Raw genomic sequence first — 21,755 nt, forward strand, 5'->3', positions numbered from 1 at the left:
CAAATTATAGGGCGCATGCGCAACAGCAGCCCCGAGTCCTTTAAATGTACTGTACGTGCAAAGATGGCAGCTCAAGTCGACTTGCTCCGTGCGAAAGTAGAAGGAGAAAGGGTGAGGGACAGTCTGGACAGGTTCATTAAGGAGAGGAAGAAGAAGAAGAAGAAGAGGGAGCTGTCGCCGTCAGCTGACAAGCGGGAGAGGAGTGAGAAAGAAGCGAAGAGGGTGAAGCTCCATCACCACCACCATCACAACCACCAGCCGCAGCCGCACGCTGAGCAGCGGACACACCAGCCGCATCAGCTGCAGCACAATCCCAAAGCCCACAACTTCAGCGCGGATAAACACGTCCTGCACCACCACCACCATCACCACCACCACCACCACAGCAGCCTCACCAACGGTACGAAGAAGAACTTGCAGCCGACTTTTCCTCCTCCTCCTCCGCCGCGGAAGGTGCCGGAGCAGCTGCAGAAGAAGCGAGCGGTGCCCGCACGGACACCTGCGCTCTTCACTTTCACGCCCCTCAAAGTGGTCAAGGCCAAACCCCAGGATTTCAAAGAGAAGCACCTGGACAAAGACGTGAAGCTAAAGCTGAAGAAGGAGAACACGGAGGCCAATGTGAAACATACGGAGCTGAAGAAAAAGAAGGGTGAGTGACATTATTTTGTGCACATGCAGAGGGATGTCCTGTTAATAATAGATCTGGAGCATGCATCAGCGTTAACAGTGGGTTGTTTTGCTTATAACAGATGTTAATATCCTATACAAAGATATAGAGTACATGTAAATGGTGGTCTAGTTCTTTTGAAGCTGTCATAATTCTTAGATTAATGCAACATAGATTTATTAGACAAGAAAAATAAGCTTTATTGTCATTATGCACAGTGTACAATGAAACTCCTGATGACTTTCTCGCTTTTAAACATACAAGACAAATAAGTAAAGAATTTTTTAAAAATAAACTAAAATAAACAACTAAATAATGGAGTAGAAGACGTAAATAGAAATCTTCACAAAAAATGTCCAAAAAACATGCAAATTGCAGCATGTAACAGCATAGAATGGATGTACAATGTAAAAAATAAAAGCATTTTAACTGTATTTTTTGATCGATTTATTGTTATTTGACAGAATTTACTGTTTTACTGAATGACAGATAACAACCAATAAAGTCACAGGAAAAAACTATTAAATTGCATGTTAAGCCTTGACAAACGGTACAATTGTAGCCAGAAAATTATACTATTCTTGTACACTATACTGAATTTAAACTGGCCAATAATAGCAATATTTTACAGATATTTGCCATTATTACAAAGAAAAGTTATGTATGTGAAGGACTGAAAAAGGATTTTTGGTTTTTAATTTTAAATTACAGATAATATTTATAAAAATCACAGAACAAAACAATTTACATGTTGAGTGTAAATAAAAACTGGTCAAAACCATAAATAATGTACTCATTAAAAACCTCCTTTCACAAAGAATAATTAGTGCTTTTACAATGTGTGACTAAAAAACAACACTGTTGTACTGCATTTAATTTAGCTAAAAAAACATAGAATTATTTTGCAGATATTTGGCCTTACTTGTAGTTTTTACTGTTTTAAAATGTTATAGTATTGCACCATTTTACGATGTTTTTTCTGTCTCCCTTGCTGCCAGATTAACACAGGTTTTTTTTGTTGTTGTTGTTGTTGTTGTTTTTTTTAGCTTTTTGTTGTTTTTCTTTACAAAATAGTGCCCAGTAGTATTACAGGTCTCTGCATGTTCCCCGCCTTTCTGACTTGATTGTGTTTCTGTATTTGTAGAGCCAAGGCCCCACAATGAGAACGCAAACTCCTTAACACTGGAGGAATATCTCCTGAAGAAGAAAAAGAAAAAAAAGAAGCATCATGATGAGGAGCACAGTGCCAAAAAGGTTCGACACATGCACAACAAAGCTGTTCAGACTGTATGTGAGTTGTTCGGAGCAGATCTTCCGATGCCCATTCGCCCTGATCCTTCTCTGTCTGGAAACGTGAAGCGTGAATCCAGCCACCATCCTGGCAGAGACCCCGTCGACAACCACCCGCCCTACCTCCATGCTCTCAAGCTGGGTCACGTCCCCTTCCTCTCTCATCAAGACCACTACATCCGCAGCTCCTGCCTCCAGACAGGGACCTGCTATGGACGCTTCATACATGAGGAAAGACAAGCCAATGGTGGGGGATTAGTTCTGCATGCCTATGCCGATGAGTTAGCCTGTCTTAGTCCGGCTGAGATGGAGTGCTTTGCCCAGGAGTTCCTGGAGTTGGCCTTTGCTGAGAAGCCTCGAGGTGCAGCCTCCTATGCCTTGGCAGTGGTGCACAGGGCGGCTGCTTACCTACCTGACTTCCTGGACTACTTTGCCTTCAACTTCCCCAACACACCAGTCAAAATGGAGATCCTGGGCAAGAAAGACATTGAGACCACCACTATTGCCAACTTTCACTCTCAGGTATGTAAAAAGGCTCTCAAAGGGTCTGTCCATCTGAGTTTAACAAAGGGATCAAGCTAAAGCCTGCACCATTTTTACCAACAGATTCATAGACATGTCTCTGGTGAGAGAAGGAGTGGTTCAACTAAGCCTGCTTGTTTGATTGTGATAGATAGATAGATAGATAGATAGATAGATAGACAGACAGACAGACAGACAGACAGACAGACAGACAGACAGACAGACAGACAGACAGTGAGATAGATAGATAGATAGATAGATAGATAGATAGATAGATAGATAGATAGATAGATAGATAGATAGATAGATAGATAGATAGATAGATAGATAGATAGATAGATAGATAGATAGATAGATAGATAGTTAGATAGATGATTTGCAATGATCTGGTGGAAGAAATAAGTTGCCAAAAATGCTGGCATTTACAAAAAGGTGGAGAATTGTTGGTGTATACAATAAGGTGATAGGTAAATATGGCTGCCATTAAAAATATTGTTCTTTATGAGTAATTTTGTGAAATGCCTGAAATATTAGTTAATAATATTTTTGTACAGTCCAGAGTTGCAATAAAAATAAATTTAAAAAGTTAAAGTCCTCTAATTCCAGCTTTTTAAATTGGAATATTATCTATTTTATTTACTCCTCTGTAACAATAAATGAATACCCGTGGGTTGCAGAAAAAACAAGATATTTGAGGAGGTGATGCTGGACTTTTGGAGACCACAGCAGCAATTAATAACGAAAATAATACACAACTGATCAACAATGAAAATAATTGCACATTGCAACCCAAGTTTGGTCTAAACATTCTCAGATTGCTTGTCTTGTTAAATCAACCGTCCCTCATATCAAAGAGATTAGTTTTACAATCAAACTAGGAAATGTTTGACAGGGAGATTTTTTTGTTTTTGTTTTATGACTTAAGTGATCAACAAAATGTTCACTGTTGTAATAAGAGCAACTGCAGTCTATTAAAATTGTGAACAGTTCATAAAATGTTACGTATGCTTTCAGATAGCTGGAAAAGAAGAAGAATGCAGTGATGTGTAACATCGATCCCTCATAGTGAACTGACAGTGTATCCAGATTTATTGTGAAATTGTGAGGTTGTAGGTTGCCAATCTGATGTTGTGTTAGTGTCAGAGGCAGCGTGGCTTCATAGTGGAAGGAGTTTTTAGAATAGCAATTCTAAACTTCAGGAATATGTATTGAATTTTGGATACTATTTTTATGTTCCACATACAAAACACAGCTGATTTTATTTCAGAAAATAACTTGTTAATTAGACCATTGTACAATAATGAATGGGTGGGTGTGTCAAATAAAAATAGCAGACTTCTGAGTTTTTACAACTTAAACAGGCTGTAAGCTCCCAACTGTATATGCCCTGACAGTGTTACAGAGTGCCACAGCGAGCCAAGGAAAAACCAGAGTCTTGAATGAGGTGCAGTCCATGTTTTCCCTCCAGAAGTTGACTGTGTCTGAGGCACACTGTTGCTCAGTGGGAAAAAAAAATAAATCTGTGCTGGTGCCAAGTTTTCCCCGTTCTTAGAGAGATGTAATGGAGTTGCTTTTGTTCCATGACGTTGGAGACACATATCTGCTCTGACTGGCTCAGAAAGATTGCAGAGAGGAGGAGTGAGTTAGTGTCTATATGTGTGGCGTTACATCTGCAGAGAGTTCAGCAGTTCTCTGTTTATGCAGGGAAATGCAGACCAGTTCTGATCATTTCACCACTGGAGGATCCAGAGTATCAATGAATGCTTTGAGAGTTGAATGATTGCACCAAAATGCTTGTTTGTACCCACTTTACTAGGTCAGAACATAAAACTGCAAGGAACTGGATAGTCAACAAGAGCGTTACAGTATTTTAACAGTGCTGTAATAAACACTGCATTGGATTGAGGATATGTTCTCGTCACAGCAGTTTTCACACATCAGGATAATAATGTGATGCAGATTCATTCATCCATTAGTGACACTCTGTATGGATTTTCCCATACTTTGAATATTAATGCCTATATTATGCTCGTTGTTAGGTGTCGGGTGAAGTAACAAGGTGGTGTAGCTTCTTCAAACCATTAGCCTGCTGAAGTGCAAATTGTACCCTGAGCTTAAAGGATCATGTCAGATCTTGCAAAGTAAAATAGAACTGACGTACCACCCCCCTCCCATTTCAGTTTTGTTTTGTAGATGTCAAGCTGATGGACTATGACTTTAAATATAAATAGTAATTATAATATGACAATATGTTTTTTCTGCTTCTTTGCTATTCTGTTCTTTTCATCATTCTATTCAATTTCTTATTTCCACTTGACAAATTGGATTGATTTTTCTTTTTCTTTTTGGAAGTTACACCATCATTGATACTGTGGCAATATTGTTAACATTATCTTCAGACCGATACTACACATTTCATTGAATTTAATTAAATTGTGTACAGTTACAATGTAGCATGCTGTACACACTGAAGGACACTTTCTCTTGTCTTAGGTGAACCGGACTTATTGTTCAGGAACTTACCGAGCTGGACCTATGAGGCAGATCAGCCTGGTGGGAGCTGTAGACGAGGAAGTCGGAGACTATTTCCCAGAGTTCCTGGACATGCTGGAAGAATCACCATTTCTCAAGGTAAGGAGAAGATGTATGTTTATAATCTTAAAGTCACTAGTCTAATTAGCTCACTCAAACCCTACTTCATGCCTGAAGCCTGGTGTTTTGTACTCAGCCACACCATGGCACTGGCAGCAGAAACAATATGTTGAAGGCCTGAGTTCAAAGCAGTTCAGACTACAAGTATCAAGACTGGTCGCACGTCACCACACTTAGTTTGAAATAAAATGATTGATGCTACATTAAAGTGCCGTGTCTCAGGTTTAATTTAGGTTGGTTAACATCAGAATGAAAAGAAGTGTGTCTGAGCTGTAGTCCATTTAACAGTGTTCAAATTTCAAGGGCTCCAAATGACCTGGAAGTTCAGCTACAGAATGTTTCTTGGGCAGTCATGTAATTTCGCTCTTAGTTGCTGCATAAGAGTTCACATGTGGATCAGAGCTGATTGAGAGTTGCTTTTTAGACAGAGGTGGAGTTGTCTATCAGTTAATAGGGGAACGTGCAAGTGAATAGTATAGTAATGAGCATCAAAAAAGGCCAATAATTAGATGTCAAGCGTAGTTGGTTAATTCACGATAAGCATTATGGATGCTGGAAAATCATTTGTATGATAAAGAAAGATCTGACTGCACAGCAAGAACATAAAATGCAACCGACAAAACCCATTATAGAGAAACTGGTTGAGTTCTGGAGCTAAATTCTGTGGCCTGATAAAAACAAATGATGAAAATTGGAAAGTGTAGAGAAGAAAAGAAATAGCTGATGACCTAAAACAACATACTTCTTAGTCATACATGTTTGTGCTTTATTTGTGGCTTATATGCCAGATGTCTGCAAATAGAAATGACTCATTTATCTTAAAGATTTTTTTAGAGAGCGAGATTGATAGGAAATGGCTGGGACCAAGATTTCAACGGATGAGTATTTTATGGGATGCATTGTAGTTAAGTATTATTTTAAACCATGTCTACATTTTTTGAATATGCCTAAAATTAATTGTAAATAAATTGCATGTACTACTTTGCTGTATTAATTTTTACTGTAACATACTGTCTGCAGAATGACTCTTTTCAATCCTAAGGGGTTAATTTAGGTATTTATACTCCACATTATTTTGCAAAATAAATATTGGGTCTTTTTTTTTTTTACAATTTTATACATGTAATCCTATAATCGGAACAAGACGAGGACATTTTTTTTGCTCATGTGGTATATTCCTAGCCACTGGGTCACCCTTCATCGCTGACAGAAGGACCAGCATGAATGCAAAATGCACAATAGAATACACATGAATCAAAACTCAGAGACATCTTTTCATTATGTTCCACAACAAGCAATAACTAAAGGTGGCAGCAGTGAAGACTTCAGGGAGCATCACCAGGTAGATTGTAAATATAGATATTCCAGCGGGCCCTCTACATGATATTAAATAAGATGATATTGTTTGCCTTCATTTGTCTTTGTCCAGTTACTTGTGAATCTGTTGGGCCCTACGTGTAATAATATAGCTGAAACTTGCCTCTTTGATGTAATATCAGTTATTGTGTTACCAGTTAAAATGCGCCAAAGCACAGAAGAACAACAACAGTAAAATATACTGTATTTGTCCAAATATTTCAGATCTTGGCTGTACAACCTGCTCCCTCCTATAGACTTCATTGCCAGTGTCCCACTGTGTGATGAATGCAGCATGTTGCTCTCAGGAAGCTCATTTAAAAAGTCCAGGGCTCTGTAATCAATCTAGTGCTGACATGTCACTGATGAATTATTAGTGTTAAAACATCTGTTCAATCTGTTGCACTATGACACCATTAATCTTGATATAAACTAAATCATATAGAGTGCTTTGTCATTATATGGAAACTTTTAATTTAGTTTTTAATCACTTACATGACAAAGATACTTATCTCATTTAATATTAGCAGTAGGGCTGCATGGTATTGGAAAAAACTGACATTGTGATATTTTGCTGTTCTGCAAATGTGAAAAAAAATATTTGAATTTTCACCAGATGACTTGAATACCTTTATTTGGAAAGAACCGATCAGTGATTCGGGTGATTTTGTGAGGAGTGCATCTGCATAAAATAGTTTTCAAACTTTAACAAACAGAGCACTGGTATTACTTTGTGTTACACTACAAACCCAATAATGTTCACATTTGCATTTAAATATGACTAAAGTAAGACTTCACCTGCATTTCCTCGAGGCAGAGTATAAATAGAATTGCATGCAAAACACCCGACTTTCTGAACATCTGTTTATCAACAGACCCTCCATTTTACTGATGTTCTGACACACCTCATTTGCAATTAGCTTGACAAAAGTGAAATACATTCTAACATCAAATTTATTCAAGCTGAAACCAACCGATTTTCCACAAGTGGAGCATTTTAAGCACCAACATTGCAGTCAATCATTTTCATTTAATTGTGAGAAAGCAAAATCGTGATTAATATTCCATTAACTGTGCAGACGTAAAACTGACATTGAATTTCTTTTTTGCAACCACATGTTCCTTTTCAGTGTTTCTCTCTTGTTAGGGCTCATTCGGCTTTGCAGATGTGGAACTTGCATGTCAACAAACTCTGCGTCTTGTAAATATAAAAGAAGAGAACCCTAAAATCAGAGTAAATGATATCAGAGATTTTTCTTGTAGATGGAAAACGAGAACTGTATCAAGCAGCAACAAAAGTTGTAGCATGATGTGTTTTAATTTGCACCACTACTTGTCTTGCTGGTACTATACTATAGCTTATGCTGTAACAATATACAGTGCAGCCCTGATTACAACAATATTCTTGGATAAGCTGTTATCCAAAGGCTTTAACAAAATATGGTATGTGTTTTAAAAGGCACAACAAAATGATCAATCTAAATGGAATCCTCATTCTCAGCTTGACTTTATAATTTTGTCTCCACAGATGACCCTGCCATGGGGAAGCCTCTCCAGTCTGAAGCTGGACTGTCGCTCTCAAAGTGATGACGGGCCGATCATGTGGGTGCGACCTGGAGAACAAATGGTGCCCACCGCTGACATGCCCAAGTCTCCTTTCAAACGGCGCAGGTACAACCTCATCCATAAGGGAAATGCATGAAGACAGATCCACACAGGGGCAGCTGTGGCTCAGGTGATAGAGCGGGTCGTCCATTGATCGAAGGGTCGGCGGTTCAGTTCCCGCTCTGTCCTAGTCATGTGCTGTTGTGTCCTTGGGCAAGACACTTTACCCACCTTGCCTCCAGTGCTGCTACTCACACTGGTGTATGAATGCGTATGAATGTTGGTGGTGGTCGGAGGGGCTGTAGGCGCAGATTGGTAGCCACGCTTCCGTCAGTCTGCCCCAGGGCAGCTGTGACTACAAACGTAGTTTACCACCATCAGAGTGAGAATGTGTGAGTGAATGAATAATGGATCCATTGTACGCGCTTTGAGTATGCCTTAATAGAAAAGCGCTATATAAATCTAATCCATTATTATTATTATTATCTAGATCAAAAGATGGATAGTGGAATATAAGAGAAAATTAATTGACCAGAAGTTCCAACCTTTTGTCCCCCTGTTATCTCTTTGTCTAGATCCATGAATGAGATCAAAAATCTGCATTACCTGCCGAGAGCCAGTGAACCCAGAGAGGTTCTGTTTGAGGACCGGACTAAGGCCCATGCTGATCATGTTGGCCAGAGTTTCGACTGGCAGAGCACTGCTGCTGTGGGTGTACTGAAGGCAGTGCACTTTGGAGAATGGTGAATGTCCTTTAGCATACTTTAGAAAAGGTGGTGTCGTTGTTGCAGAATCTCTGTTAATAGTGTAGGTAGCTTTTCTATGTGCTTAAGGCTTTTTTTGTAACCTCTTCAAGGAATAACCGACCTCGGATAACCAAAGATGTGGTGTGTTTCGATGCCGGAGACTTCAATGAAGTTGTCCAGAGGCTGCAGCTGGATCTGTATGAGCCTCCAGTGTCTCAGGTAAGAAGTGTAGTTTTTATGCAGAATACAGTAGGATGTTTTTCATATCCCAGATCTTATTGTTTCATTGATATAGAACAAGTTGCAAGTACTACAAAAACATTCAAATTAAATTATTGTGTATCTTTGTGCAGTGTGTCCAGTGGATAGACGATGCCAAGCTCAACCAGCTGAGGAGGGAAGGCATTCGCTACATCAGAGTCCAGCTCTGTGACGACGACATTTACTTCATCCCAAGGAACGTCATCCACCAATTCAAGACGGTGTCTGCGGTCTGCAGCCTCGCCTGGCACATCCGCCTCAAACAGTACCATTCAGAAGACACGGACAAGAAAGAAGAGCAGCAACCCAACGATCTCAGCCCCACCTCAGGCCCAGTCTCTTTCTCCTCCCCTGCCAGGCCCGATGCCACAATAACCCCCTGTGTAAGGCCACAGGGAGACAACATCCAAGGTGGCGTGGCCAAAACTGAGGAGCCAGAGTTCCAGAGGCCTGCAACACCTTCCCAAGAGCCTCAGCCAGCTCCTCCCCAGCCCACCAAGTCTGCTCACCTCCCAGCGACATACCACGATCCCCACCTTTTCCTAGCACCAGTCCACTCTGGATGTACACCTTCAAAAGAGCCCAGTCTGCCAAAAGCTCGTGGCCACACTGCAGAGTTCCCTAAATGACTTTCTTCCCCTCTCCTCTGCATTCTCTCTTTCTGTCCACCGTGGGAGGAAGTATGTAAAGGAATTTTTAAACTGACATCTGTGTCAATCAGGTTTTTCGACTTAAATTATTCTTCAAACTTTATAGATCTTTAAATGTTGGTTTAAATGTTCCCAGGTGTTTGTTTTTCCCAGCCAAAGTGTACTGTTTAATGGGACTGTACAATACATGTTATTTTATTTTATATTGGTCGCACCTAAACTGGAACTCTCCACTGTCTTCAAAAAGGTGTGTGAAGCTATTATTTTTAGACTGATGTTAGAAGTTGCCAATCTTACTGTATGAGGCAAGTTTTTAATTCATATTGAAGGTTTGGTGGTTATGCTTTTGACAAACCTATTTAATGGAAAGACTGAAGTCATGAATGCAGGATTCCTAAAACGCTCAAAGATCTAATTACTCTGGAAGCTTCATACCAACGTAAAACTGCTGTTAGTTTCAGTGAAGGTGGCATGAAGACGAACATTATCGTGAGGATACTATGGATTCTGTACATTGTCACTTGTCTGCAAAGGGCCACCATGCCTTTGCCATGCAAATTCTGTCACATTTTGGAGTTTGTGGATTGGTCACACACAGTAAACATAGGCTAATAAATAATAAAGCTGATTAGTCTATTTAAGGTTATCTAATTAAACATTCTTGTCAGCTTTATAAGTTGTGATTTAGACAGCTCTTTATTTAAATGCTATTTTATACAGGGCCCTTTTCTTACTGTTGATACAGTTTTTGATATTTTATTTATTTTCTAAAGCTTAGCATATGAATGCAGGTTTATAACCGGTGATGAGTATTTAAGATTATGATCAAGTTATGAGAGTGCCTCTAAATGACGAAGGATTTGCGGCTATTGCACTTAGCAATAATGGTCTGAATTTTTTTTTGTGTGGAGTATTTATCCAGAATCTGGTATGTAAATATTAGGTTGTTGTTTTTGCTGGGAATATGTGGATGCTGTCACTCATTCTTCACTTGATTCAAAACCATTTGCACCTTTTAATTTTAGCTGGTATTGCCGCAAGGTCGATGAATGCACCATTGCAGAGGGTTACTGTGGTTGTATCCACTTGTTTTGTGTGTAATTGTGTGATTTCAGAGCGAAGGAAGCCTCTTGTTCCTTTAGGTACAGTCATAAAAGGTGATCTCCTAAACTTTCTGGCCAAAACCCCTTTTAAATTGACGGTGGTGGATCATTTAATTGAGATTTACAGTTCATCTGAATCTTTGAGGCCTTCATGTTGTCTTCTAAAAGTGATGATGCTGATGCTCTACCGCTGACTACATCTTAGTGCCTTGTACTGTATAGGGTTAGCCTCAAAGTTTATTTGTTGATGAGTAGGATATTAAAGTGGGGACTGGCCAAGCCGCCATAGTTAGTGTGTCTTGTTTATGTTTTTTATTTATTTAAAAAAAATGTTGCTTACGTGATGCTTTTTGATTTCTTCATTTGCATGTCACCTGGAAGCAAAGAAAATATTGCATCATAGTGTATTTTAAAATTATGCCTTTCACACAAAATAGAGCCTGTTCAGGAAGAAGAATGGCTAGTTTTGTTTTTCAGAGACATGGCTTAACTAAATAAATGTAGAGTTAAAGTGACAGTTACAGCACTGTCATATCTGCTTTTTGTCATGTTATGTTGTGATACTGTGTGTTCCAGAACCAATGAATTCTGTTGTTAATGTTAATGAGACATTTTTAAGGATTTTTTTGTGTCATCTGGCTGGGAAGTTATAGACTGTAGAAAACTGGTACCAATGTGATTGAGTCTTGTTAAGCAGAAAAGAACACTATTAGAATGCATTGACTTTCAGTATTTTTTAATAAATAATTTCATGTGTAACCAGTGTATGTTATACAGTTTAACTGTACCATTGCATCATATGCATATTCAGTAAACATTACATTCTCTGTACCTGAAGATATCAGTTCAAGGTGCTGTTGATGCTTTTACATATACAGGTGGACATGTAAATTGCGGCTTAGAAACCAAACTAAATGACATGGTACACTGAATGATGTAGTCTGTTGTCTTTATAACAGAAAAACTGAGGTGATGATGAAATAGAAGCAATCCTATACCCGTTTTCTTTTTTCATGCCGAAAACACAAAGGCACACAAATACATATGTAAATATATTCCTCGTACACCAAGCTTAACAGCATCGCCTTGAGCATTAAAACAAGAAGCGTAAAACATTCTCACTGCAGGCTTCCCACTTCTGCAGGCAAATTTTTCAAGAGGCTGAGACTCCTGAGTTTTTAAATGTCCAAGTCACTGGTCTGGGTGGCTGTCCGTGTTGTTTGATGAAGCCCAAGTCGGTAATTAAAATCAGCCTCGGTTCATAAATTGTACATAATGGATCAAAGCAGGTAACAAGGCGCTTGTTGTTTGTTCTCTGTTGGGTGCGCTACTGTGCTCCTTTTGATTGTTAGTTCTTCCTGAGACAAAGAGAGGCAGCTTTCAGTGCTTGTCAGGTCTACTGTGAATGATCATATGAGCAATGCAATGTATCATTTTGACCATCATTAGCAGCTCCACTCATGATATTTGGAAATAAGTGACTGCCTCAGACCCAGGTATCTGGATAAGTCCTGGGGCCTTTTGGTTTTCCAAAACGGATCCCAAATCCTGTGGAAGCGGAAAAATGGTGTCATGAATATTGTATGTAATTTTGTATCATATATTAATGTCACATTATTGCATGAGCCTACCAAATTTGAACACTGAAGATGAGGCACTATTTGATTGGGATGGAGCTCCAGGTTGAGCAGGAGGAGGTGGAGGTGCTGTTTTAGCTGAGAATGTATTTTAGATTCGTTAGTCCTCCTTTTCATTGATGATATAAGCACATTTATTGACAAAAAGTTAAATTAGCTTTACTTACGTTTTGGTTTGTGTCTGAAAAATTTCAGACTCTGGACAAAGGAAACAAACACAAGTTTAGCCTGCGAAACATTACATTTTCCACAACTAGTAACTAGATGTACGTGGTTCTCGTGTTACCTTTGTTCTAGACATGCCCTTGTCGTTGCTTTTGTCTGATTTGTTTCCTGATGTCTCAGTGTTCAGCGAGGGTCTGCGGTTCACATCATGTTGTTCCACTGGTGGTGATCAACACAGAAATAGAAAGTGAATGAAAATGATTTGCATTTAACATGATGATGGCCTGTTTCTAAATTGATGTACTCCTCGCATCAAAAGTTTGTCATCAAGAGCAGTTATCTTTATTGTGCAGTCTTACATAGATTCAATAACAAGCATATATGTGTCAATTAATAACAGTATGTGTGAGAGAGGCTACTGTGTAGTGTGCAAGTGTGCGTTGTCTTTAATATCTGAAGCTACTCACCACTTCCTCCTTCAGCCGTGACCACAGGAGGTGGAGCGAGCTGCTCTACTGCGGTGAAGGATACTGCATGAGAAACACCATGATAAACTACCCCCAGTACAGAAATAGTCATTTAGAGGAATCATTAACAGCGCACCTTGAATTTTACCTGCCAAGCTTATATCTCTTGCTTTGGCAAAGGGTGCCTCCCTGTGGTGAATATTATTACTTCAACATTTCCTTTTTACAGTAACCAGCATACCATTGTGTGTACACAACAAACAGCACAACACAACCTTTCACCACCAGTGACAAAATGTATTAAACTTGAGGATTACAGTCAATAAAGCCACTTGGTGATTGACCTAAACTGATAGATTCAAGGATATATGTGGTGATAGTCCAGATTTTACCATCAGTAAATCCATTTAGATTCTAAAATGGGTGTTAATTTACAAAAAAAATCCCCTTCATGTCAAAATTATAACTGATTTCTACAAAGTTATATCAATTAATCAAACATATAATAGGTAAAATAAGTAAATGCTTAAGTATTCACTCCCTTCAAGTTAACATTTATTAAATGCACCCTTGGCCACATTGAGACTTTATGGATAGGCCCTCAATCAGCCTTTCACATCCGGGCACTGCAGCTTTACCCCATTCCTTTTTTTTTTTTTTTTTTTTTTTGGATAATGTTCATTTTGTCGTTAACTATCATAGGATAACCTTATTTTTTACACCGACAAATCAAAGGAAGGATGGTTTTACTTTAGCTGACATGTTTCAACTGGAGTCTTCTTCAGAGCGTCATCTGACGTGTGCTGACGTGTCCTTTTTTATCAGGTGACCGGTCTGGCAGATCTGTCAGAATCTGTCAGATAGGCCACGCCCCCCACCGTCAGGTGCTCTCTGGAGGATGGAGTCCCAGGTATGTGAGAGGGTGTAGGCCCTTCGTCCCGGTTCATGGAGCAGCTCGCCCGCTTCCTGATCTCGATGGCCTCCTTGATCCATCGTTTATGCTTGTTGGTCTCCGATGTTACAATCCTCCCCCTGTCCCAGTCCATGATATGATTATTTCTTTTGCAGTGATCCGTGATGGCTGATTTTTTGTTTCCTTGTTCGGCTTTTTCTTTTTGTGTTCTTGTGAGTCGTCCAGTTGTTTCCATTTCGCATTCTGTCTGGTGTTCTCTTCGTCTTGTGTTGAATGATCTTCCTGTTTCTCCAATGTATGTTTTCTCGCAAGATTTGCACGGAATCTCGTATATGATGTTGCATTTATTGTCCGGTTCTATTTTGTCTTTGGGATGGACTAATAGCTGTCGGAGTTTTGTATGTGGTTTTACTGCTGTGTTGATGTTGTGTTTTTACATTATGCTCTGTATGGGTTCTGTTATCCCACGGATATATGGGATGGTGATTAGGTGTCTTTGTTTTTATTGTCCGGTTGTTGTGTGCGTTTTGTTTATGTTTCCTTTTGTTTTTTTACTTTGTTTTTAGCTTGTTGTTTTCCTTTGTTGATGGCCCATGTTGGGTATTGGCAGTGTATGAGTGCGTTCTTGATGTGTTTTTCCTCCTCCTGTTTGTTTTTATCGTCTGTTATGATACTTGTCCTTTCGTAAAGTGTTCTAACTACTGATAGTTTGTAAACTGTGGGATGTTCTGATGTCCAGAGGAGGTACTGGTCTGTGTGTGTAGGTTTCCTGTAAACTGTGATCTTAATGCTGCCGTCTTCTCTGTGGTGTATGTTTAAGTCCAAAAATGAAATGGTCCGGTTTATTTCTTCTTCGTGCGTGAATTGTATATTTCCTGAGTCGTCCATGTTGTTCAGATGATCGGTAAGTTCTTGTGTGTGTCCAGATTGTATTATTTCCAGGATGTCATCAACGTATCGTTTCCGGAGTGTGTGTCTGCAGTGTGTGGGTGTTGTGTGGATGGCTTTGGTTTCCAGGTCCTCCATGAAAAAGTTGCTCATTATTGCAGATAGTGGATCTCCCATTGCAAAACCTTGTTTTTGACTGTAAATAACTCCTTTGAAATGAAAATAGGTGGATGTGGCAACGAACCGGAGTAAATGTTGTAATGTCATTTACTGTAAGGTTTGTGCGTTTTTTCAGTGTCCTGTCCTTCTTAAGTCGCTCTTGTACTATGTGTAATGTGACGTCAACGGGGGTTTTTGTGAATAATGAAACTACATCGTGTGAAATGAATATCTCGTCTATTTGTACTGTGATATTGTTGAGTTCTTGTGCCAGTTTTGAGTTCTTGCAGTGATGTTGTGATGTACCGAGGAGGGGTTTGATGATTTCTACTAAAGCTTTTGAGAGGTTGTAGGTGACTGACCTGATGCTTTCTACAGTAGGGCGCAGTGGTGTGTCTTTTTTATGTATTTTTGGTGTCCCATATATCCGGGGGTAAAGTTGGCTGTGGGAATGAGGTGGTTATAAGCTTCCTGTGTTATTTTATTGGTTTCTAATAGTGGCTTTAGCAGAGTTTTTAATGTCCTTTTCTTTTGTTCTGTGGGGTCTTTTTTGAGTATTTCGTATGTGTTCCTGTCCTGTAGCTTGTTGGTTAGTTGTTGTTCATACACTATATTGCCAAAAGTTTTCGCTCACCCATCCAAATAATCAGAATCAGGTGTTCCAATCACTTCCATGGCCACAGGTGTATAAAATCAAGCACCTAGGCATACAGACTGCTTTTACAAACATTTGTGAAAGAATGGGTCGCTCTCAGGAGTTCAGTGAATTCCAGCGTGGAACTGTGATAGGATGCTACCTGTGCAACAAATCCAGTCGTGACATTTCCTGGCTCCTAAATATTCCACAGTCAACTGTCAGCTGTATTATAAGAAAGTGGAAGTGTGTGGGAATGACAGCAACTCAGCCACAAAGTGGTAGGCCATGTAAACTGATGGAGTGGGGTCAGCGGATGCTGAGGCACATAGTGCCAAGAGGTCGCCAACTTTCTGCAGAGTCAATCACTACAGACCTTCAAACTTCATGTGGCCTTCAGATTAGCTCAAGAACAGTGCTTCAGCAGAGAGCTTCATGGAATGGGTTTCCATGGCCGAGCAGCTGCGTCCAAGCCATACATCACCAAGTGCAATGCAAAGCGTGGGATGCAGTGGTGTAAAGCACGCCACCACTGGACTCTAGAGCAGTGGAGACGCCTTCTCTGGAGTGACGAATCGCGCTTCTCCATCTGGCAATCTGATGGACGAGTCTGGGTTTGGTGGTTGCCAGGAGAACGATACTTGTCGGACTGCATTGTGCCAAGTGTAAAGTTTGGTGGAGGGGGGATTATGGTGTGGGGTTGTTTTTCAGGAGCTGGGCTTGGCCCCTTAGTTCCAGTGAAAGGAACTCTGAATGCTTCAGCATACCAAGACATTTTGGACAATTCCATGCTCCCAACTTTGTGGGAACAGTTTGGAGCTGGTCCCTTCCTCTTCCAACATGACTGTGCACCAGTGCACAAAGCAAGGTCCATAAAGACATGGATGACAGAGTCTGGTGTAGATGAACTTGACTGGCCTGCACAGAGTCCTGACCTCAACCTCATAGAACACCTTTGGGATGAATTAGAGCAGAGACTGAGATCCAGGCCTTCTGGTCCAACATCAGTGTGTGACCTCACAAATGTGCTTCTGGAAGAATGGTCAAAAATTCCCATAAACACACTCCTAAACCTTGTGGACAGCCTTCCCAAAAGAGCTGAAGCTGTTATAGCTGCAAAGGGTGGACCGACGTCATATTGAACCCTATGGATTAGGAATGGGATGTCACTTACGTTCATATGCGAGTCAAGGCAGGTGAGTGAATACTTTTGGCAATATAGTGTATGTGTCCGTGTCCATGATGACTGTGGTTCGTCCTTTGTCGGACGGTAGGATAGTGATGCTGTTGTCCTGTTTGAGTGATTTCATTGCTTTTGTTTCTTGCTTGGTGATGTTACTGTGCGGAAGTTTTGCCGATTTCAAAATGCCTGCTATTGCGTTCGGAGTTCCGATTTGTGTCCCTGATCCTGTAATTTCTGGCGTGCTAATTCTGTTGCTAATAGGAATTCTTTGTGTGGTATTGTGGTGGGTGTGATGGCAAAATTGAGACCTCTTGTCAAAACTGTTTGTTCAGGTTCCGTGAGGGTGCGTGGTGATAAGTTTTGTACCGGGGGGTGTGGCCAGTCTGACAGATTCTGACAGATCTGTCAGGCCGGTCACCTGATAAAAAAGGACACGTCAGCACACGTCGGATGACGCTCTGAAGAAGACTGCAGTTGCAGTTGAAACATGTCAGCTAAGGTAAAATCATCCTTTCTTTGATTTGTCGGTGTAAAAAATAACTTTATCCTATTACCCCATTCCTCTTTGCGAAACTGTAGGGTTGCATGGGATTGTGAGTGAACAACTCTTTACAAATCCAGTGACAAAGTCTCAGTGGGATTGAGGTTTGGTCTCTGACTCGGCCACCCCAAAACAGTCAACTTGTTGTCTTTAAACCACTTCTGTGCATCTTCGGCTGTGTGTTTTGGATCATTGTCTTGCTTGGAAACAAATCTCCTCCCAAGCTGCAGTTTTCTTGCAGACTGCATCAGGTTGTCCTCTAGGGTTTCCCAATACTTTGCTACTTTTTTCCCTACCCTCTACTGTTAAAAGCTTTTCAGGGCCTGCTGCTATGAAGCATCCCCACATCATGATGCTGCTAGCACCATGCTTAACAATGGGGATGGTGTGCTTGTAGGAATGGGCCATGGTTGGTGTCCACCAAATACAGCATCTAGTCTGATGAGTAAAAAGCTCAATTTTGGTGTCATCAAACCAAAGAATCTACTTCCAGTGGACTTCAGAGTCACCCACATGCTTTCTGAACTCTTGTCAAGATTTAATCTGAGCTTCTTTTTTTTAACAATGTCTTTCTCTTTGGCACTCTCCCATAAAGCTGAATTGATCCACAGACCTCCACTGTTAAAAACTCAACAATGAGCCACTCCACTGCACTAGGTGGAATGTTCCTTCAATACATAAGGTATGAACATATATTTTGCTAATGTTATATTTAAACTACAAGGTAAGGTCGTGTGAAAGCATTGTGTTGTAGTTCAGGAGATTAGAAAGCTTACCTTGTTTTGAACCTTTAGCTCGAACACTCTGAAGGAAACATTTGAAGGAAAAAATGTTAATGTCTTTAAAGATGAAAACTTATGACTTAGCATGTTAATCACTAATGCAAGTGACACTGAGGGGTTTAAAAACTGAGTCTGAGAGTATCTGTTTTCAGAACAATGCTCTGATCCAGGATGGATTTGCCTGTTTTATCATCATTACCTTGCTCCTGCTCATTACAGCATCAAATAAGTTCTTGGGCTGACAGGTGCCATCCCATTCAGATGACATCCCCACCCTCGGCAAGGACTTTGTTGCTTCTAAGGGCTGTGGGCAAAGGGGGGGGTTCTCATGAACTGAAAAGAGCAGAATCACACAGATTAGGGCTTCATTTAGACAACTACTGCCGTACAAGATCTGTTTCCCCGTTTAAGCAGGTGATGATATACTGACTCTCTTCTGTGGTGAGAATGAAGGATTCTGGGGTTCTCTCTGGAATGGGAGGTGTCAGTCTGTCCTCAGCTGCACAATAAAATATAATCAGCAGCAACTTCAAATTTATTATTAGGACACACTTGTTGCATTGCATGATTTTAAAGCAAAAATGAAAGTTAGTTCTTGTTTCAAAGTTCAGCCTGGTGAGCTTACTTTGAAGAAGCTGTGGAGGAGTCACTGGGTCCACTGGCACAGAGCAGTGGTGGAAGTTTGAAGTTGTGTTTGGTGCGCGATCACAATTTTTTGCTGGTAATAGAGCTGCAGCAAAAATACAGTACAATTGAAATGATCACATGTGTTTCAGTATCTAAATAAGATGTCAATAAATTCCAAATTTAATCATTGCATATCATAATTTACTACAATGTTGGCTGGGTTGGTTATTTGCTAATTTGTATATTATCAGTATCTTACCTGTGAAGGTCATTTTTGCTCTCAGGCTCTACAAGAAAGAAAAGTGTGTTTTCTGTTATCTGCAGAAATGTTTCAGAAATGCTACATATGCAAATGTGAGGTTAGTTATAGATGTTTAAATCTAACATTTGAGTTCTCACTGTGTGAGGTTAAGTAGGTCGCTGAATCTCTTTTCAGTTTCTCCTTAAAACATACTTACATCACACAGCATAGAATAGAATAGAATAGAATAGAATAGCTACTTTATTGTCAGCCAGAACATACACTAGTTGGTGCACATCAGACTGAAATTTTGATGCAAAAAAGCTCGCCATCAGAATGATGAAAAAAAAAAATATTCAGAATTTTTAAAAAAATTTTATTCATTTGAGTTTTTATCTTCTTAGAACTTTTATTTTGTTGAAAAAAGTTTTTTACCTCTTCAAACACACTTTTGATACAGAATGCTGTGTTTTTATCTGTATTTTACATTCTGACAATTTTATGACTTGTTTTATTTTCCTGCCTTGTAAAGCCCTTTGTAACCTTGATTTTGAAAAATGCTCTATAAATTACAAATAATTATGATTATTGTGAGAATTATGATTTGTGGGGCTTGGATCTTTGTAAAGAAAAATATTTTTACTTAACTTAAGTGGAAGGTAAAAGTAAAAGTCCTTCACTTTTACTCAAACTTTAAAACTTAGGAATAAAGCTAGCCACAAAAGCTTGTCCTTCCTCAAGACCCCACATTCAGACCAGTGCTATACAAGAAGTCCAGCGCAGTGAGGAGTGCACAGATCTTTACAAAACAACCATTTAACAACTGAGGAGGGCAACAATCAGCAGTACATTTTCATGTAGAGGGCAGAAAACACTTCCTTTCAGCCTTGTCTCATCTCATCCTGACTACCAGCACAGTCGTGACCAAAACACCCACATGTGACCTGATCTCTTAGGGTGTGAATGAGCCTGTCTAGAACATCTATAAGTAGCGGAGCCTCGTGAGATGAGAGAGGAAACATTTTCAATAGTCTGCACTTACCACCTTGATATATATCTACTGTAATTACATGACAAACTAGATAATTTAGACAAAAATAAAAGCTGTTTATCAAATTACTGGTCACATAAAAGTACATTTGAGGAGGTCCAGAGGTCTTCAAAATTATTATTATTATCAGTTTATTTAAAAAGGGACCATGTACAATATTAAACATAAATGTTTCCATTTGATTTATTGCACCAGAGTTAGCTTTAACCTAATTTCCATCTGCAGTCCCTTAAGACTGCAGATGTTAAGAACAGTTCCTTGTTTCACTAGCGCCAGAGATAAACACATGCTTTCTTCAGAATATTCAGAATATGGCAATTTTAGTGGATGTTGGAGTACTGTTTTTTTTCTTTTATATTACATTTCTTAGAAGTGTAAACTCACAACAAGAATAAAACAGGAATTGATAAAAATAATGCATGATTTAATTTACAGACATCTCTGATGTCTTGTGTTTATCCTGCCAGCAGAAATTTCTACTCTGGTTTGTTTGTCTTTTTGCTGAGATCACGGAAAATATGTGTATGTGTATTCTATATTTTGAATATCTATTATTATTGCTTATTTCACTTGTTAAGTGTTGTAGATACCAAAAGTAAAATAACACAAAAATGTTTTACAGGATAACAGTGAAAAAAAAAAAAAATTTATTTATATATATATATATATATATATATATATATATATATATATATATATATATATATATATATATATATATATATATATATATATATATATGCACTAGCAGTCAAGAGTTTGGACACACTTTCTCATTCAATGCTATTTATTTCTTTGTATTATTTACGACATTGTAGATTAATACTGAAGGTTAACACTTTTTTGTTTACAACATAATGCCATATGTATTATTTTATAGTTTCCATGTCTTCAGTATTAATGTACAATGTAGAAAATAAATAAAAACCACTGAATGACAAGGTGAATGAAAAGTTTGATGAATACAGGCCCAGATGATGACTTTATGCAAACAAATTATGTGAAAACTTGAGTATATAAATCTGCCAAAGAAGAGAATTGATTCTCACAGTACCTTACTCCTCAGAAAAGGTTTCGTCTCATCCTCATATGTAGTGGCAGCTGGCTTTGAGGCACCGGACCATTCAGAAGACAGTCCTAATCTGCTCAGATTTATTGTCGGCATGACCTCTGACTTTTGCTCCACAGGAGCTGAAAGATAAAAATAATCAATTAATCATTAAATATGCAAATAAATGTATGTTTTTCTGCTAATTTGCTGAATAATTTAGATTTGTAATTCTATTTAGTCACCTTGATCAACAGCCAACTCAAATGATTCTGGGGTTCTCTCTGGAAGTGGGGGGACAGGTGATGGGGGGCTGCCTAGGAATATGGAAGTATCAGAGTTTGACATTGCATGTGGTTAGTATCACCAGCATTTAAACATAATTATAATGTGATAGATTTTGGTCCAAAAAGAAAAGAGATGTTTGCTATCCTTCTTTGATAACATTTAGTGCAGACATTTGGAAAAATAATGCCGTTGGCCATCTTCAGAGAGGTGACACTGTCAGAAAAGCAGCATTGACCATATCTAATAGTTTCAGATAGTATTTTCCATTTAACTTTTCTC

The 21,755-nt window shown here is 39.2% G+C and overlaps 2 protein-coding genes across 5 annotated transcripts in view; one reads left to right on the plus strand and one right to left on the minus strand.

The window, feature by feature from the left end:
• LOC111584925 (lysine-specific demethylase 9) lies at window positions 1-11,615 on the plus strand. Its single transcript, XM_023294279.3, has 7 exons — window positions 1-649; window positions 1,812-2,479; window positions 4,973-5,110; window positions 8,016-8,158; window positions 8,668-8,835; window positions 8,949-9,057; window positions 9,192-11,615. The coding sequence occupies exons 1-7, from the start codon at window positions 16-18 to the stop codon at window positions 9,726-9,728; spliced, it is 2,397 nt and encodes a 798-aa protein (XP_023150047.2). The 5' UTR covers window positions 1-15; the 3' UTR covers window positions 9,729-11,615.
• ptpn22 (protein tyrosine phosphatase non-receptor type 22) overlaps window positions 11,572-21,755 on the minus strand; it is a 22,007-nt gene continuing 11,823 nt past the window's right edge. Inside the window, exons 15-27 of one of the 4 annotated variants that reach the window (XM_023294277.3) lie at window positions 21,434-21,505; window positions 21,195-21,331; window positions 19,108-19,135; window positions 18,847-18,951; window positions 18,652-18,720; window positions 18,421-18,554; window positions 18,216-18,243; window positions 13,122-13,169; window positions 12,776-12,873; window positions 12,657-12,687; window positions 12,484-12,567; window positions 12,345-12,400; window positions 11,572-12,210 (exon numbers count right to left, since the gene is read on the minus strand). In XM_023294277.3, the coding sequence (XP_023150045.2) occupies window positions 12,133-12,210; window positions 12,345-12,400; window positions 12,484-12,567; window positions 12,657-12,687; window positions 12,776-12,873; window positions 13,122-13,169; window positions 18,216-18,243; window positions 18,421-18,554; window positions 18,652-18,720; window positions 18,847-18,951; window positions 19,108-19,135; window positions 21,195-21,331; window positions 21,434-21,505 (968 nt within the window). In that variant the 3' untranslated portion in view covers window positions 11,572-12,132. Of the gene's footprint in view, window positions 12,211-12,292; window positions 12,401-12,483; window positions 12,568-12,656; window positions 12,688-12,775; window positions 12,874-13,121; window positions 13,185-18,215; window positions 18,244-18,420; window positions 18,555-18,651; window positions 18,721-18,846; window positions 18,952-19,107; window positions 19,136-21,194; window positions 21,332-21,433; window positions 21,506-21,755 lie in introns of all 4 variants that reach the window. The other 3 variants (XM_055013068.1, XM_023294276.3, XM_055013067.1) reach the window with 3 other exon arrangements.

The sequence above is a fragment of the Amphiprion ocellaris genome, chromosome 8 (genome assembly GCF_022539595.1).
Source record: "Amphiprion ocellaris isolate individual 3 ecotype Okinawa chromosome 8, ASM2253959v1, whole genome shotgun sequence".
Lineage (NCBI taxonomy): Eukaryota > Metazoa > Chordata > Actinopteri > Pomacentridae > Amphiprion > Amphiprion ocellaris.